This window comes from Tenrec ecaudatus, chromosome 13 (assembly GCF_050624435.1).
Source record: "Tenrec ecaudatus isolate mTenEca1 chromosome 13, mTenEca1.hap1, whole genome shotgun sequence".
In the NCBI taxonomy this organism is placed as follows: domain Eukaryota; kingdom Metazoa; phylum Chordata; class Mammalia; order Afrosoricida; family Tenrecidae; genus Tenrec; species Tenrec ecaudatus.
The window spans coordinates 110,437,217-110,457,338 of record NC_134542.1 but is presented as its reverse complement, the minus strand read 5'-3'; the positions used below and the strand labels follow the sequence as shown (position 1 = coordinate 110,457,338).

At 35.1% G+C, this 20,122-nt stretch overlaps 1 protein-coding gene across 1 annotated transcript in view; it reads right to left on the bottom strand.

The window, feature by feature from the left end:
* Positions 1–1,377: 1,377 nt before the first annotated feature.
* LRP1B (LDL receptor related protein 1B) overlaps positions 1,378–20,122 on the bottom strand; it is a 1,653,255-nt gene continuing 1,634,510 nt past the window's right edge. Inside the window, exons 87-91 of the mRNA XM_075529151.1 lie at positions 15,775–15,851; positions 8,125–8,215; positions 6,029–6,173; positions 2,913–3,011; positions 1,378–1,518 (exon numbers count right to left, since the gene is read on the bottom strand). Coding sequence (XP_075385266.1) covers positions 1,378–1,518; positions 2,913–3,011; positions 6,029–6,173; positions 8,125–8,215; positions 15,775–15,851 — 553 coding nt within the window. The remainder of the gene's footprint in view (positions 1,519–2,912; positions 3,012–6,028; positions 6,174–8,124; positions 8,216–15,774; positions 15,852–20,122) is intronic.

Here is a 20,122-nt window from a genome sequence, read left to right as displayed (position 1 = left end):
ACTCTGACCGCTCAACGTCAGCCATGTCTATAGGAGGGACAAAAAAAGCCCTCCACACCTTGTGAATACATCTTTTGTGCCTTTAAAGATATTTGTATAAAAAAGCTATTCTTTTTTTTACACAGCTTAAATCCATTGTATTTCTTTCAATAAAATCTGAAGAAAAATAAAGTAAAAGTGAGTGGTGTCCACGTGCTTGCATAATCAAAAGGAACCAGTGTACCAGAGTGACTGTGATCACATTTTACTACGCTCCACCTTGGATTGTGGGCATGTTGGCTGTTCTATCCCAATAAGACGGTTCTTTTGGAGTATATGTAGGGGAGGCCAAATAATGGATTAATCATATTGTATCTTGAAAATATTCACCATCGTCTCTAGACCCAAAGGGCCGGTTTGCCTCTTCCCTTAGACCCAACAAAGAGAATGACTCTGTATAATTGAACTTCTCATAACTTTGTGTGCTTCTATATCACTCTTTAGTTTCAGTATGGTAAAAATTTGGGCTAATCTTCCACAAATTGCATATGACTAGGAAGGAATACCTAAACTGTGAGAACCCAAATGAGTGCCCTTTTGTGCTCTTGACTGGGCTGTTGTCTCTGGTTGAAGGAGAGTAAAAAGTCTTATCCCACAAGAGTTGATCTTTTCACTTTGGGAGCTATTTGTGTTATATTCTACCACTAAATATAACTATTGATTATGGGGCATATATATTTGGTATATCACGTAGAGACTATGAGGTTTTGCAAAACAGCAGTTATCTGTTCATGCAAATTATTAATTTTATATGTTTTGAAAGGTTTTCCTCAAAAATCTTGTCTATCATTTGGTAATCTAAGGCTAAATTCAAAGCTGGTAATGCTGAACTTGTGAGGGCTATCGATTTTCAGCAGTCTGGATCAGTTTTACTGGGCACAAAGAAGAGAACTGATCATTAATTTTTCCATCCATTTAACCAAAAAAATAAGAGTGTTATATGACAGCTTCCAGACTGTATCATGAAAAAGTGCCAAGATCCTCTTTGTGAAGTAGAACCCCAAAAGTCCATATAAAAGAGATCGTTTATATTCACACTACAAAGGAATACATTGTTTTTAATATTAACAAATTCAAAGGTGTGTCCTATCAGCAGCATCATTGTAAATTGTACTGTAGTGCAGTTCTTTTTTCATAAAAATACCATACAAATGGTCAATCAAGAGTCATCAGCAAAAAAATAAAAGCCAGAAAACAATTAACCAGGGAGGGGACAGAAGGGGAGGGAGAAAAACGAAGGAGGTAATGCTGATGCCAACACAAGTATAATACTGTTGGAACATACAAAAGTAATCCTGATATTTTATACATTTATACAGCATATAAAAGGGTTGCCGATTATGCCACTGTCTCTCTTATTCCAATTTCTATTTTCTTTGGAAGCAATTCTTTCCTTTCATCAACACTTCCTAAGGAGTTTCGACAGTTTTGCCCATCCATATATAATTTTGCATACACTGGATTGGAGTAATTTGCTGGCTAAAGAAGAAAAGAGGAGAAAACAATATGTTACTAGCGGTCTTGAACCCACTAATTAGTTATTTTTAGAATGTCTAGCCTTTCTTTAATCATAAGAATGCTTATATGGAATACATTTAATTTACTAAGGGATAAATATCTAACTGTACATCAAATGCTATATGTACAGGCTTTAGTAGATTTTGTATGAAATGGGAATCAGATGAAAACATAATTTCTGATTTTTCAGGTAACTTGTGAACCTGAGCGGCCTTTGATATAATAGGAGAAACCTAAACATGCTTTTGAGAAAATTATTTTCATTGAGAATTCATTGAAAAGCATAAGCAGTTAAACTAAATTCCTAGAGTTTCAGTAGATAGCTTATCATTGGCAAAGTGAAATATTCATAGAAAGTTATGTAATTGCCCGGTGGTTACACTTTTTCAGCATGAGGTTAAAAACAAGGAACCCCCCCAAAATTTAAAAACAAACTTACATTGCTGAAGTAGCCTTTTAGACCAAGAATAATATTTTTGCTTCAAATAACCCATGCATACCTATTGGAAATATGTTTGACTCATTCTATAGATTATGATAAACACAATCATGAGAAGTTTCATAGATATTTTTTGCACTTTGAAGAAAAAGTGAGAAATATGGTTTATATAATGTTCCTTACTTTCAGACATGCCGTGTAACTCTAAAATGCATTTTCTTGTGTTTTATTTTGCTTTTTGTTTCACTAGCAGTACAATAAAGAAATATTATACAATTTCAGTCATGCAAATGACACAAACATGCCAACAAATGAGAATGAAAAGCAGTTTCTGGGAGTGGTTCAGGGGAGGGAGTAGTCATCCTTAGGAATTCTTTGGCCTAAAATGAACCATGCAATTTCAGATGGAGGATCTTTCTTTGAGCCCCAGCCATTTAATTTTTATATAAAAAATGTTTAATTTGATCTTTTCCAATTTTCCAATATGATGCCACATTGTAAAATATGTTTTTAATGAAAAGCACATCAAACTTGTATCTAGTAAATAAAGCTTCTCAACAGGGAAATTGCTAAAATTAAACAAATCTCTGTGGATATCCTTTTGCTTAAATTTCTGGCCATAAAAGTTCCTTTTGAAATACTTTCCATAAACTATTGCATGATTCTCCTCCTGGGGCTATACTATTTTCCAATGGAGTAGAAGGTCTATGTCCACCTAGTAGCTTGTCTAAAAGGATGGAGTGGTTTGCTGTGTTCTATGAGAGGCACAGGCCCGTCGCACAATACTAGCACTCGATGGGAATGCTGCATTGAATTGCAGACTGATGAAAACTCAATGATAAACGAATCTCTGCCTAGCTGTCCTAACCAGCATTTGAGATGGGATGGATATGGAGTAATGAATCTCTTCTCTCACCCCAGCAGTTAGTGGTCCTTTCAAATCAGAGTTTAGGTAGATGGGCGGCACGGTGTGGGGTGGCTTGAAAGCACTGGCCCCTCCCCCTCTATACCTAGTCTGCATGTAAACAGAGAGTTTTAGTTTCTGATATGACATCATGCAATCTTATTGGTCATTGACATAGTCTCATTATGAGTTATTAAAAATCATCATACAAACACCCCTCTTTAGACCTGGCATGCACTCTGTGTATTCATGTTAGGCTTCACACATGACAAAAGAAAGAAACAAAAAGGTTAATATTGGATTTTTGCCTTCTTGGTAGACGCTTCTATTCTGTTCAGCTCATTAGTACACATGCCACGTTCCTAGAACTTACTATTCTTGTTTGCTTATTTAATTTCATCCTCCACAAAGAAATAATATCTTTGTTCACTCTAGTGTGAAAAATGTGTCAGCCTCTCTAATTAATGTTGCATCACATTAAGAATTCTGACAATGACCTGCTCTGGACACTTCCGCATCTGACTGCTTATCATGAAAGAAAGAGTATAGCTGTTTTCAATATTTATAAGAAAAAATAAAATTTTAAAGTTGATATATCAAAACAAATGTACCTGAGTTTTTGGAAATCAGATACCAGCGTCTCAGACATACTAATTAGCAATTATACGGATTTGCTAAGTCTCCAAATAAGTGCAATTTATAACCCTGCTTGGGTCTGATGGCAGAAGTAGCAAATCTAGTATACTCATATTCATGCATTTCCATCGAAAGTAATAAAAATTAGGCAACATTTATTCATATGGAAGTGTTCACAGATATATAGAGAAATATATACATATAAAACTCTTTTCTATTCACTCTTAACCATGAACAATCATAAAGTTTGGACCCAAACGCTTTAAAACACATTCTTAATGTAAAATCAACTCAATATTGCCTCTTCATTCTCTTCCACAAGATTTTCATTTGGAAAATATTGGAAACAATCCATGTAAGGATTTGGAATCAAATCATTAAATATTGATTCCTTCTTTTTCTATCCTTCAAAAGATTATTTACATATTTTTCTAGTCAAATGATTCTATTGACTTTATGAACTATTTTAATTACTTTAATTATACAATATCACTAATGAGAGGATAAATTTCATCCATTTTGAAAATAATAAAAATACATTTTTCAACAAAAAACTTATTCATATGTAATGCAATTATATTGAACCACATGATATATACATCACATCAAATCACAAGACAGTGCGTATTTCAACTCTAAGATGTATTTGATGATTAAGACTGCTCCCACGTGGGCCTCGTCTCTTCACAGTCATCCATGCCTCTCAAGACTGCTTCATGCATTGCGTCTTAGGTAAAAACATGTACTTCTGTTTTTAAAATATCAGGAACTAGACTGAATCAGTCTATCATGTCACATTTTAGCAGTCAACAGAAGGGAAAATAAATACTTTTTGAGTATTGTGTGCTAAGAATATGAAAATATATTTAAAGGTACTTCATATTTTCTTCTTAGAAGAATTAAAATTAAAACACAACTAAATGTATACATAAAATTATTCACTGTAAGTATTCAAAAATTAGTATAATGGGAAAATAATCTCAGCATATGAAAACTGCATGAAGTTTGTCTTCATTAGTTTTCTTTGATAATTATGCATACAGTATTTTATCCCTAAAACAAATACAAAGAATTTGAGCAATGAATTTTGAATGTGTCTTCACAATAGATTATTAAACAATCATGTAGTCTTTTAATTTATATAGTCTCTCAATACATTTTTTAAAATTTCAAGTAGAGAATATATATATGAAGGTAACCAGAATTTATTTTATGCAAAAGTTTAGATGTAAGAGGTAGTTACTAAATCGGTAAATATTAGTAACCATAAAACTTCCCTTCTAAGGGAAAAGTGAAACAAAACAAGATTACAATGTGTTCTAATGGTATAAAATTCATCCATGCAACAATTGGTTTCTTTTTATAGAAATAAATAGTTGATGAATCAATTTCAGGCATAGAAAGTATCGTCAAAGATCCAGAACTGGGTGAACGTGTGGTGCAGAAGAAATCGTTGCTATAATAGTAAATATATATGACAATAGATTGAGCATAACTGTTATTTACCAAATAAAAAATGAATTTTGGGGAAAGTACCTTTAATGTAAAAATGTTCAATAAATGATAAAAGCTGTGAAATATTTTCTAGCAAATGCTCATTCAAAGTAAAGAGTAAAATGTCCTAAAATTATAATATAAAATGTCTAGGTAACTCAATGAAATGAATATTTAAGGTTAACTCATCTGGATAATTGCATAACATATATTAGTCTTAAATCATGCCAACCTTAGCATACAATGATAAGAACTAGCAGAGACTTTAAAGAACTATAGATTCATAAGCTATATGTATCAAGGATATGCTTCATGTTAATACCCCAAACTAAAAGCAGCCCACTGCTACTGAGTCAATGCTGACTCTTAGTGAGCCCTGTGGGTTTCCTAGACAGTCCCTCTTTACAGGAGTAGAAAGCCCAGTCTTTCTGTCTAGAGACCATGAGGGTCACAGGCCATCGTGTAGCCACTACTCTACCATAGCAAGCGTATAATATCAAATAGAAATATATTTCTAAAAGGTAATCTGATTAAACTCAAATATTAGGGCATAGCTAAGCTGGCTCTTCAAAAGAAGGGACACTATTAAAATTAAGTACTTACTTAGACAAACATACTTTGCTATTTTTAATATTGAAAAAAGAAATGAGCTAACTTTTTACACTGGACTGAATATTTGGAGGGACTAATAATGCCCTAACACGTATGAATGAGACAGTATTTTAAGTACACTCAGCATGCTTATGAAATAATTGAATAAATAACAAGTATTTGCTGTTGCTTATTATTTAAGCCTGTGTTGGCTTAGGCACACTATATTAATTTATGAGGTCCAGGGTTTTACTTGATTTTTCTTGATCAGAGGCTTTAAACCCAGGGCATCCTAAATCTCTTCCTGTATCTTGAGACAAAGAAAATCATGATGAAATTCAAAATTATATGACAGAGAAATGACTCAAGAATGTCCATGCCTTTGTCTAGTTTTGTGAGAGATGTACCTTTGTTGGATCTACTATAAAACTGGGATCCAAAAGTCCTCCATCGTTATGATCATGATCCACCTCGTACATGTTATATGACGGATTGCCGATTTCTAAATTTATTCCTCCATTGATAATGGGTTGCCTTCGAATTGTTTTTGTCCTAGAAAATATGAAAGTGTCTTAATTCTACTTCATATACAATGAAGCAATGAAATTACAAGATTTATAGGTACATCAGATTATTAATATGAACATTTGTAAATAAAATACATTTGAAAAAGACAAGTTATCAAGTCATAAATGGTCAAAAATCATAAATTTATTAGCAATTTTATACTTTAAATTTGACAATCAAATATGTAAATTTGATGGTTACAAATAGGTATATTTATATTAAATAGCTAATATTGCATGAGAAGAAATTCAATATTTACTATTCAGTTATCTTGTTAAACCCTACTTTTGCCCTTTATGGGAGACACCATTAACAAACTAGTAATAAACAAATTATTCATTCGAATATTTTCAGTCCTCAGTTCACAATACAAGAGTCCTGTTTTAATCATTTAAGTACTGAGCTACCACGCTCCTTCTCCTCCTGGATAATTGTGCAGAAAACTACTCTACCTAGAAATTTACAACTGCATATCAACCTAGTGATGCATCTAGTTAGAGATAAACAAGTGTGTAAATTATAAAGACAATCCACAGGCTTTATCACATAGGGGTCACTAAAATCTGTTTCTATGAAATTACATAAATCATTGTGACACAGTAAATAGGAATATGAACCTATTGTTTCTCAACATGTGCTCTATCTGGGTCGTTAGAGTTCTGTAACGGGGTTTCCATCTTTCTCATTCTCCACAGTTCGGAGGTTATACCCTTCCGTTTACATCAGATAAAACAAAAGTGACAGTTTCACCAACTGCTATGGATGCAGATCATGTTTGTTTTACCAACCTATGGATTTTAGGAATATAGACCTATCCAGAGGAGGAAGATACGGGCATTAGACTGGATGGGCAGGTTTCCCGTGGAATTCTCTTAGGTTAACCGTTGCTGCTCTCAGGGCGATAATTTTGGCCATTTTTTCACCAATGCAGTTTTCAATTTTCATAAGTTTAATAATAAGTTCTTGGGATCATTCTGTGCCCTTCAAGAAAATAGATCAAGGTATTCCTGGGGGAATCCCAAAAAGCAGTCGCTCTAACCTTCTTAACTGACCTCGCTGCCCAAATTTAATTGGCTCAACATATTCCCTCAGGAGCCACTGTTTTGATTGGATTTTTGTAAGTCCCCTAAGGAGCCCTGGTGGCATTGTGGTCACATATGGGGATGGTAACCATAAGGTTAGCAGTTTGAAGAAACAAGTGCTCTGAGGGAGGAAGATGCAGCTTTGTACTTCCATAAAGAATTACAGGCTCGGAAACTGCCAGGACAGTCCATCCTCTCCTATAGGGTGGCAGGGAGTTCTACACCAATTCTCGATGGCAATGAGTTTGGTTTGGGGGGGAATCACAGGCCCAAGGGTGACCACTATGCCACTGCTCCGTAGCTAGCTTGGTGTTTTGGAAGGCGACTAAGAGACTAGAGAGAGCCTGTCGGGAGCCACCCACTGATGGCAGACATATGTTCTAAGCATGTCTTGCTTGGAATATACTGATGAATGTATGAACTGGAAATCTAGTAGCAATAGTTTCTTTTACCTACTCTTGCACATATGTATGCATGTATGTATATATTTATATGTGTGTATATGTATATTATTACTTATGGTAGTTGAATTCACTCATTGATTAATTTAATAAGATGTTCCTCAGAGACCATGACCGTTTCATGGAAGGGCTACTGCACTTGTAAAATTCTATAGAAATTTAAATATTTTATGATACTGTTTGTTTTGCTGAAATAAATTAACAGAGTCATTCTATCAATATAACAAAAAGGTTGTCTAAATTACAGTCATTAGAATAAAATAGTGGTATTAAGCAGTTTTACAATAAGGTTTTAAAGTATGTATATAGTTAAATCATGATTTAAGAAATTAAGAAACTAAATTCATATTCATGCAATTCTCTGATTGACATTACATGAATGTTGTCTATTACCTTCTTTTTCTTTTACAGAGCACTAAACCAATGACTAAGGTGGTCATCAAAGTCACCAAGAGGACAAGAGGCACAATAATGGCGATGCTTCCTGGAAAGTAGATAAATATAAGATGACAGAAAATGAACGAAGAGGTTTTGCTTTAAACGCAGTTAGAACTTAATATAACTGAAGGCATTGCTACCATAGCTCATGCGACCATTTCCATACGAAAAGTTAACCTTCGCCCATGTGTCCTTTCCCTTTTACTATATACTGATACGTGTAGTTATGTCTTTATATATATATATAGTTATATACATTTCACATATTATATACTTGATCTAATACTGAAGATCTTCTATTAAATGCTTGATTATTTGGAAATGCTTCTTTACATTTTTTAATTAAAATTCCCAGTCCCCTAATGCCCCTCCTCCCCCAACAAATATGCACTCACTCCTAAGGATGCACAGCACCATTCCTAACACATACGGGAATGCATATCAATCATCTGGGACTAAATACACATTTGGATACTTTCATTGTCCACATGCTCACTTTCAGTTTTATAACCTTAGCTACAAACATTTACTGGGAAAATCCACGTAGCCAAACAGATGGCAGTTTTTCAAAATAAAAGTATATTATTTTTTGATTTGGAGGTACATAGGCCTAAACATGCAAGCAGAGAATTAGCAAAAATAAGGGTATCCTCCAATGAGATTAATTGACATGATAAACACAATAATACACTCAAAAGTATCAAGGATTTTGAAGTTGGTACAGGACCAAGGTAATGTCATACATGGAGTTGAATGAGTCACATTGGTCAGCAACTGAAAACATGAATGGGCTTCAACATGGGTTTCTTGACTTACACACAGTGAGGCCTAGCGTGGGATCATTCAGTATGGGGGGGGTTTCCGGTTCTCCAACAGACACAAAAGAACTATTACCTAGATGGGATGGCTTGACACAATAGAGGGGGTTTTCTTTCTAAAGGTCCAAATCCAGAATTATGAACAAAACAAAACAACAAAACCCCACTGAGGGTCAGCCAATGCTGACTCAGAGTGACCCTGGTGGGTTTCCAAGACGGTGGGTAACTTTTTATGGGAGTAGAAAGCCCAGTCTGTCTCCCATGGAGCCGCCCCACCACCAGGGCTCCCGAGCAAAATTTACATTGGGGGATTGGCTTAGGTTACAAATGTCTATTGTTTCCTTGTTTCTTACATGTAAGAATGATCTTTCATTCACCACTAAAGGGATAGAAGGTCAAGAGTAAGCAGATAAACACAATCTCAGTTTTTATGCTAGCAGAATACAGAAGAGCCCAAATTGAAGAGGCCCTTGGCCCAAGCCTATCTTGGCAGTAAGTGGGTCTGCTTTTTTTTTTTTCTTGCCAAGAAGTAACGAGACAATATTAGCCCATTGCTGGAACAAGGCTACCATGAGGATACAGGGCTATATGTCAGTGATGACAGGGATGGGAGATGCGTGAGATGCTGGGATGGGAGATTATTAAGTACTTCAGTTACCCTGGTGATGCTGTGGGCTAGATGTTCAACTGAAAAATGAGCCATCCGGCTGCTTGCTAAGAATTTGCATTCAGTAAAACCTAAATTGGGTAACTGTGAGTCAGAAGTGAATCAATGGCACTGGTTTATTTAGTAATTAATATAAGTTTTTTCTAGTAAAGGATCCAGAGCACATGTTGAGCTAAGTCTTGCTAGCAAGGTAGGGTAGCTATGATTACAAATTGACTCAATGGCCCTGGGTTTGGTTTCTTTGACTTTTTAATAAGTGATGATTTACTGGTCATGAGACAAAGACCTGGTCTAATTTCAACATTTGGTTGCTTACAATCAAACCAGTTTAATCAGTGGCTAATCAAAGAAATACATTATTCTGCTAATGAATGTACATGGAATATTATAGAAATTCAAATCAATGATAATATTGGACACAGTAAACATCTACTTAGTTTAAATAATCATGGATCAATTCTGATACCTTACCAAGCATCAAAAAATGTTATTTAGGAAATTTTACATAAATGATCATATTTTGATGTGTGAACTTCAAAAATACTTTGTTAAAAGTAACCAAGTAACTTTAATATTCAAGATAAAATTATGTATTCTTTTTTAACCAATTTATGAAATGAAAAACTCACCTTTAATTATTTCATAGTATTAGTCTCAAAACTAACTACTGCCACTGAATCAATACTGACTCCTAGTGACTCTACATGACAGGGTAGAACTGGTCCTGGGAGTTCCCAAGTCTATAACTCCATGGGAGTAGAAAGCCTCATCTTTCTCAGGTAGAGTGGCTGCTATTTCTGAACTGCAGGCCAGAGGATCACTGCGTAATGCATAACTATGTGCCACCAGGGTGAATTTAATATTTAACTATTATCCCAGGCTTTTGGAAAATGAATCTTACATGAATGTGTAATACTTGTAATTGATGTAAGTAAATATTCTGATGCCTTTAATGGCAATTATTTATTCTCCAAATTTAAATAGCTGAGAGAAGATTATTGGTTCATAAACTAAGAATTTAACTCATTGATCATGAATTAATAAAACTTTCCCTTTATTTAAAAAAATTTTACTGAAAAATATGTCTTCAAAAATATCTAACAAAAATCCTTTTGTGGTATATAAAATTACATTTCCCTCAATTGAAGTACAGATTACTTAGAAATTAGACTTCTTTGGGTCCATATATTTATTTTATTCCTATAAGCTATAGTTTTTCATTTTAAACAACAAAGTATTTTGTCTTTTTATTTATTTTATTTATTTATTGTGAAAAGCAGTTCCAACATTATTTCTTACAACAAACTGCTTGAAAGTCTAAATTTCTAGTAAATTTGTATCACCAGTCAGGGTACTGCTTTGATATTTAGTTTTGATAATAAATGATGTAGGATAACCATTTTAAGGTAGTTCTTTATTTTAACAGCTTTATTGACATTTGTCACATGTCTTACAATTTAATGTTTACGTATGTTAAAGAGAGTCATGCTTTCATCACGCCAATCAGTTTCAGAACATTTTCTTCCTTCTTGAATCCATGATTACTAGCTGTCCTTTTCCCACCAAGTCCCCCTGTCATAACCCTATTAAACGTAATCCAGTTGCTGTCTCCGTAGGTTTTTAGATGCCAAGTGTGATATAAAGAAAGCTGTTCTAGGAAGAACAAAGAAGATTAAACAAAAACAGACGACCAGGATAAAAGAAGAACTTCAATGACAACTATAACATAATATAATAAAATTTAGAGCAAGTTGCAAATGGGTTAAAAGGAAAATCACATGGTAGGATGTCAAATTTGACCCTAACTATATCTTCAGTCATCTGCATCCCAGCGCACTCTATCTGGGGCAAGAGTTTATATGCTTGCTCAATGGGCCTAGGAACTCCAGTGGAGACTATAAACCTATAGTCCACGCAAGAACTCAGTCAGTTGAATTTGGGCTTCCATCGTCCTCCACAGCCTTCTGTAAAACGGGTGCACCAGGTTTAAACTTCAATAGAATCTCCCTCTCTGGTGTTTGATTGTCCTATTAACAATTCTTTGATCATAATGGCTGGCTGGTGTGCTTTTTCTGAACAGACAGTTGACAACTTACTTGCTTTAAAACAAGCCTGTAAGACACCAGATGCTATTCTTTCTGAAAGCTGGACATAGAAGGTAATTTTTTGTTTCTGTTTTTGTAAACTATTTTAAACTTTTGAAAACATCAAGCAACTGAATTTTTAATCAAAAGCATTTAGCAAATAATGTGTTTTACAAGTAGTTTATATAGCAGTACTAACTTTATGAAATATAAAATTCAAGATATTTGTGTATGATTTCCTAATAGTATATTATTGATTTATTATTAAAAGCAAAGGCTCAAGTAGAAAGCAAATATTTTGAGAATGATGAGGGCAACAAATGTACAAATGTGCTTGACACAATGGATGCATGTATGGACTGGGATAAGAATTGTACGAGGCCCCAATAAAAAGATTTTAAAAAATTATACCATATCCTATACTTTAAGAGGGAAGATGTTCCAACAACTTTCTCATATAAAATAGAGCCAGGTTAGCCAGTTTATCTTTGAAGCTCCATTATGCAATACTTTGGCATCGGAAAGAACTCCTGGTATACTATCAAATGGTTATTTTGAGGAGACTCCCAGTATCGGAAAGTCAGTATTGCAGAGCAGTTGAGGGAATAGGCACTAGATTCTCCCTTCTGTTTCTTACATTACCTTTAATTGTGCAAGTATTATTATTTGTTATTATTATTACCAGTTTCTTATAGTAGCCTATTATGTGTTTTTTATCTGTAAAATGGGTATCATCATGAATATCTTCCTCGGCATGCTATCCTAAGGATTGTGCTTATTGCATAGAAAGTGAACATAACTTTATGAAATAATTAAATGGATGTCCTTGTGGTACTTGTGCATATTGCTATTTTGATCCCTAGAATCAGTTTGTTTGCTTTCTTGCTTATTTCTAGAACTTCTACTTCATGAAAAGGGGAAATCTCTTTTTTTATTTGCTGTCAAGTCCCTGGAAACTAGCACAATACTTGGCACTCAAGAAAGGCCTAATAAATTTTAATTGCCTAAAATGAATGAAAGTAGTAAACAATATGTACTTGTATGAGAAATGTTGGACTCTCCTCCACAAGGGACAGAGAGGTATCTTGTGCAAGGACCCAAAGTTGGGGAGACAGTATGTTTAGGTCTTCTCCTTCCACGTATGTTTATCTCAGCGTCTTTTCTATCTAGATAACTTTCAGAGGGTTGACTTATTTTAGAAGTCTTCGGGAAAATGGGTACGAAAGTTTCATTGTGGAGCTTTTTCCCCCCCTGTTATCCTTGTATATATGACATTTATTATTCCTGGTATCATATAAGTAGATACATATGTGTTAAAGCATGATGATATAAACAAGGTAAGGGTCAATCATGAAAAGAGGAGGCAAGGATAAAGATAACACTCTGGCAGATTTCACCTCTCTGTTTCAGGCTAGTAAAATAAAGCATCTTTACAATAATTCTCCAGAAATGCGTAGGGTGTCTTTTCTCCTTAATTTACGAATAGGAGAATTCATAATCGGCATTTGTTCTCTTGAAATATTATGTCAATTTAAAATCAGAGCATACAATGAGTGTTTCATCATTCTGAATTTCAAACTCCTCAAAATAACGCTAGTCAAGTCAAATGTTACTTCAAGTACAGCTCAAGCAGAAAACTAGGATACTCGCTCAGGCAGACAACTCGAGGGCACTGGTTCCCAAGCTTCCTCATGCCACGACCCTTTCATACAGTTCCTCATGTTGTGGTGACCTCCCAACCATAACATTATTTCAATTGCTATTTTATAACTATAATTTTGCTACTGTTATGAATCAGGTGACCACTGCGAAAGGGGGTTTGGCCCCCCCAAAGGGGTCATGACCCACGGGTTGAGAACCGCTGCCTTAGGATAACAGCTCGGCCTAATTTCCTAGGTTGACTTTAGCTGTTGGTGCGAGCAAAGGGCAGAAAACATTGGTACCACTTGCAGAAATCACGAAGAAAACAGTGTATGCATTAGAAAGGTCAATAATTGGCAGACATAGGCAGTGTGCTTTGACTATGCCAAGGTCCAGTGATGATGGGATACTTCACCACCGTGGAAATACAAATTTGAAAACACATTGTTAAAGTTGCCCGTTGAGCTGCTAAGTGTACGTGCAGCAGTTTGAAATCACCAGCTGTTCTGAGGGAGAGAGAGGCTTTCCGCTCCTGTAGAGTGCCAGTCTCTCACCCAGTGTCTACAGTGTCCCTGGGAGTCCGGCTGAATGACGGCGAAGCTTCACTTGAGGTAACAGCCCTCCCACTGCAGGTAAAATCAGTTGAGTTTGACTTCTCTCCCTGTTACCGTAGCATGAAGTTTCTCTCAGTCTAAATGTCTAATAATATAAATCGCTAATCATGTTACTATTTAGTCAACTTTATTAAAGTTGGAAGTACTGTGTAATCTATGTAGTCAATAGTTCTCCACCTGGCATTTCTATTTCCAATAAAAATGATGACTTTAAATAACTGATTGGAGGAAGACATCAGCATCTTTGAAAAAAGGGTTACAACGTGCACATCCATACAAATCCTTGTGTAATGTCCATTCACTATTTTACATCTGCTGAATGTACTAACAGGCAGGTTCAGTGAAGGGTGTTTATTCTGCAGAAAAGTGATTATAGAACTCTCCTCTGAAAACATCTACAGCCATTTTCAAAACAAAACAAAAAGCTTCCCTCTTGTGAATGAACCAGACATTAATTGTTGAAAATTTAAAAGACATTTTGCTTTTGTGTCACCGTTTTGTTCTTTGATTTTAGAGTTCTATTACTGTAACATGCAAGTGTCTTTGACTCTCTGAGAGGTGATGTGTCTCATCTATCTTGGAAAACTGAGAAGGAAATGTCTATGGAAACCTAAGGTATCTATCTCCACAATTTTGAATTTATAAATTATGTTTAGCCCCATTTATCAGTTTTCAAAGATATTCACGTTAATCAAACTGAATTATTCCAAATGTTGACATTTTGACCAATCATCCTTGAGGAATTTCAAGCTATACGACTAGAGCCTTGAGGACTCTGGCAACTAACCAGGAGATTACCACACGCTGGGAGCCTGACCAGGAAGCACAGCGATGCGCACACTTGAGATTTAATCGATTATTTCTTTTTCGGAAACTCAAAGGTAATGTTTTCATTATTGTTGTTAGCTTTAGAAATCATTCCAGCAGCGAACGGCTAAGGAAGAATTGCTAAGGTAAACATTGACAATCTATTGTCTTCTGCTTCACTTTTTCCCTCCACCAAAAAATGTGTTTACCTACCCAATGTTGTAGAATTTTAGTTATGATTAAATGAAAGAAAATTGAGGAGTTTTATATCAGACTTTTTTGTATGAAATTTGTGAGCGTAAATCATTGAAAGTTGTCAGAAAACACACACACAAAATAATGATATGAATAAACTTTCCTATCAGGGACCTGTCATAAGACTACAGCTATACAATAAGATATTATAAAAGGCTGACTTACACTTTAAAATCAGTACTTTAAAGACAAAGGAGGACCAAATAGCCTATGATCCTTAAGAATTCCTTGCTATTTCACTTCTCTGCCTATCTAGTTTCATATTACTCTGTCTCCCCATCTCACAACACATTAAAATGCATTTTAAGCCAATGTACTTTGCTCTCGATTAAAAGCATGAACTCCCCTTACCCCACCCCCTCCAAGAATGCTCCCCTCTATTGTGAGAGCTGCAGTCCTTTGGGCTGATGTAGATTTCCAAAGAAAAGATTGTGCTGGGTTTGCAGATGTGTGCTATGAGCAATGCCAACATTTGGGATGACCACTCCCTGCCCGAGAGATCCTGAGAGACCACTCCCTGCCTGAGAGAACGTGCTATCCTTTCACCAGGCAGAGGTATGCTTTCAGGAACACCGATGGCAATGATTTGCTTTACAGAAGATCCCACGCATGCGGTTTTCCAAGACTCATCCGCCTTGATAATGTCTTCGACAGGTTGGGGGAAAGCTATATGAAAGAATTCTATAGACCACCCAAGATGATTAGCCTGCGACACTTACTTGTGCTGATATGATCAGATTTACTGCTCTTCGGGGCTGGCCTCTCACACTGTGTGCCTGACCAGTTGGCGGAGCATCTACAAAGTTTAAGACAGAAACGAGAAAGACAGCAGTGAGTAACAAACCACCCAGGCGTGTCATGGATGAACTTCAAAATATATTTAAGGAGGAGTCTGCAGTATCATGAACACATTCCTGAGGCTTACGTAGAGATGCATGCTGATTTCCTGTATATTGTCAGATGTGGAGAGTCAACTTAGTTGGGATTCACTCTTTGAAAGACCTTTTGAAAATTTAGGTTCCACATCATTTTATATTAAACTTTAAAGGTGGCACATTTTATGATAATATTCTTATCTAGGTTAAAATTTTCAAATTAATTTTCAAAATATTAAATATGACATAAAGTCACTTAAAAGTAGTTTGCCTGTTAAGGAAGAGCTTATTTAATCAATTCTTTTTCCTTTTGATGCTACCTCTAATATAACATGAAATAGCAAACCATCATTGGTATCTTAAACTACAGATTTTTTACTTGTCTATCCAAAGGCAAATATAGTGCTTTCTTATTTTAAACACCGCTTCTATTACCATGAAACCAGGAGAATTTGCCAAAAGATTAAAGGGAACTTGTTTACCCCATATAGTTACCATGAAACCACACGAGAATCTAGTAGAAAATTAGAATTGTGGATCTGATTAAGATTCATTCTTTAAAGATACTCACAGCCATCTAATTAGCTTGTGGTATCAAAATAAATGCTGGAATGACTTTAGCTGTGTTTGAACAATGCTTCCTGGCTGACACAAGAAATTTCTGTGCAGCTGTCAGAGAAAATCCAGAGAGAGACCATTTAACTGGCTTCAGTTTAAATGATGGTCACATATGCCAATATCAATAGTTGTACACATTTTTTAAAGAGCATCCAGAATCATTTCTAGTGGATATTTTTCGACACAGTGAGCAAAATAAATAACTGCAATTTCAAGGGACTCTGCTAATTCTGTTGTCCTTCACAGATATCTGAAACTGTTCACGTTTTAAAACTAGGATTCTATAATTTCATGAGAATTATTATAATATTCACAAAACAGCATTAATTGTCCTATAAGTTGAGCAAATTCTCATGAAATCATTATTTCTGACAAACCCAAACCATCACTATAAATACTTGTTTCAAGAAAGCATATATTAACTTGGCCATAAATGGAAACAAGTGTTATTATTTAAGAATATTGTTAGTTGATTCAGAATGATATATTATAAACTATGAGTATGAAGTATGATTTAGATGAAAATTAATATCATTATTTGTATTAAGATTCAGGTCATCACTCATGCATTATGAGAACACTTTGTTCATATGCATTATATAAACAAACCTACATCATATATAATCTTCTGCAACCACTCTTACTATATACCATACTACAAATAAATCACTTCAAGAAATAAATAAAAAACCAAATAGGTAACAAAGTAAATAAATAAATAAATGACTTTATCAAAGTGAGGTAGTGAAATGAGCAAATTTTCAATGAATTAACATAAACTCAACAGTCAATAAAGTGATTACTTTCTAAAAAATATTTTCCCTTTCAGTTGTGAATTTGCCACTGAATGATCTAGAAAAATCATTACAATTTTTCAGACTCTAAACTGGACTAGGTCCATGGTAAATTCAAAATAAGATATTTAGGAACCTTTGAACTGAATACTGAACACTGTGAAGTTCTTTACGTTTCACATAGTTTTACATCTGACAAGCCTTTCTGAATGCTCAAAAAGGTATATATACCAATGAGAAATTAATAATCATTGCTTAGTAGTTCCATTACAATAGCTGATGTGTATAGAGCTAAATTGGTGCAATCACATTGCATTAAAATTCTAAAATTTGCTCTTTACATAACCTCTTTCAAATTATAAAAATAAATAAATAAATCAGGGCTCATATCATATAAGAGAAATGACCTGAGATTTGCTTGAGATTCACAACCTCTGGGGCTCATCATTACACCGAAGTGCTTAGATGTTCAAAGAAGGAATTGCTCAGGATTTGGAGGACTGGAATCTCCCTGACCAGCTAGGCTTATGATGCTGACATCCTGTACTTTGCATATTTTGGGAATGATGAGATTTATATCATTACACAAGAAAATTAGAGCAAGACCTTGAAGCAAGAATGACAAGGATAGCATAGTTCTGATTCTAAAAATTGAGCTTATTTTAGTGGGGCAGGGAGTATTTATTAATGATGTTGATTAATTCACTACTTTATTTGTGGCTACCAACCCAATATTTATAGTAGACAAAAAGGCACTTGCTCTGATTCATGGTAGTCCTCTCTTTAAGTTTTGAGAGCACATTTAAATACCTCGTCTTTACCAGCTATGTCATTTATCGCATTCTAGAGGCAACTCTCAAAGGCTGCGTAGGTAATTATTAATTTTAAGTTATATATCCTAATCATTTGATAACCACCTTGCATGACTCCCTAAATATCTTATAAGGGTATGTTTTATGGCATAGGATAAAGATATGTTCCACCGTTATGCATTTGTTCTAGTTTTAAGAAATGGCCTTTTTTGAGACATTAAATCATATGGAAATTATTATTCCTGGTGCCTACCTTACACAATTAATAGCTAAAGCATTTGCTGCTCTATAAGTTCTTCTTCCAGTGGTTGATTTAAGACTAGGTATTTTTACCATCTTTATAGATACTCATAAATCGTAATACTCTGAGTAGAGTAAAATGATCAAAGCTATTAGTGACAGAACAGTGACAATTTGGAATGCATACAGATCATCCAAATTTCCTGTCCAATATCCCAATGAATTACTTGCATCATAATGATGATTATAGCAACTGCCCATGCCTTGGCCATTTTGGATCTATACTGTTGCAATGTATTAGTCCTTGGTAGTTCATCCTCAGACAGTTATCTTCAAATTAGTCCCATGAGGCTCTCTCAAGAAAGCATTTTCCCCTCTTCAATGCAAATATGTGCATAAAATTCCTTTAAAAAATATACTACAGATGTTTTCTATTGTCTTTAAACATATGGCAAAGAAAATCAGCCTCAACTGTGTTCATAACTCTAGTACTCTGATTTACAAACTTTATTTTAATACTTTCATAAAAGGTAAGTAAGTCTCTTTGGATCTGGAATGAATAGATAATTCTAGAGTTAGATTAGATAGATAGATTAGGTAGATTCTAATTTACTTTTTACGCAACCATTTAGAAAACGAGAAGAACCAAACTGTCAATTTTTAAATACCTTTCTTGGTTCATTCTCTGAAAATTACTTGTTTCATATTGAGAAACATGTCATACTGGCATTTATATGACATTACACAATTTGAAGATTTGGACATTCTGTGCCCAGCCCCTTTTTATAGTCTCATCCTCCCAAACAGTACCTACCGACCCCAACACTGTCGCTGAGTCATTTCCAATTCACAGTAGTGCTGTATTGCATTTCTGAAGCTGTCAATCTTGACTGGAACAGGAAACCTCATCTTTCTCATGAGGAGTGGTTGGTGGCTTTGAACTGCCAACCTCGTAATTAGCAGACCAATGCTTAAGTTACATATTTAGATATTTCTTGACCTGTTTGTCAGTTTGCCAATAACCCTATCGATAGATATTTTCCACTCTACACAAGGAAATACGATTTTTCAAATAATCTGTCCCAAGTGGCAGAACTAATAAATAATAGAAATGAAATGTGTTGCTATCTCATAATTTTTCTTCGGTAGTGTCATGATCATTTCTATTCAGCACAGAAGCAGGCATGCATACACTCACTCCGTCATGTTCAGGAGATAACCAGGCTCTTTTTAAACTCAGCATTGTCTAAATGAATGTACCCAATTGTATTCTTTGAGTTGTAAAATTTTAAGAATTTCCGCAAAGTTTTGGACCTGTATCAGGCCTTGGCAATAATAGTGAGATAAATTTTCATCATTTTCAAAGCATTTTCTTTCAATTTGAGCCCTTGATATCAGATCCTCATTTTCCCCTCCCTCTACACCCACACTTTCTCATGAACCTTTGATAAATTATAGATTATTTTCATATCTTACATCATCCTGTCACCCTTCACGCACTTTTGGTTGTTCACCCCCCTGGGGGGCGCGGGTTATATACCAATCCTTATGATCACTTCTCCCTTACACCCACCACGTTCCCCTCATCCTCCAGGTATCTCTATTCTCATTGTTAGTCCTGGGGGGTTTATCTATCCTGGATTCCCTGTGCTGTGGACTCTTGTCTGTAGCAGTGTACATGTCTGGTCTAGTCCAATTTGTAAGGTAGAATTGAGGTCATGACAGTGG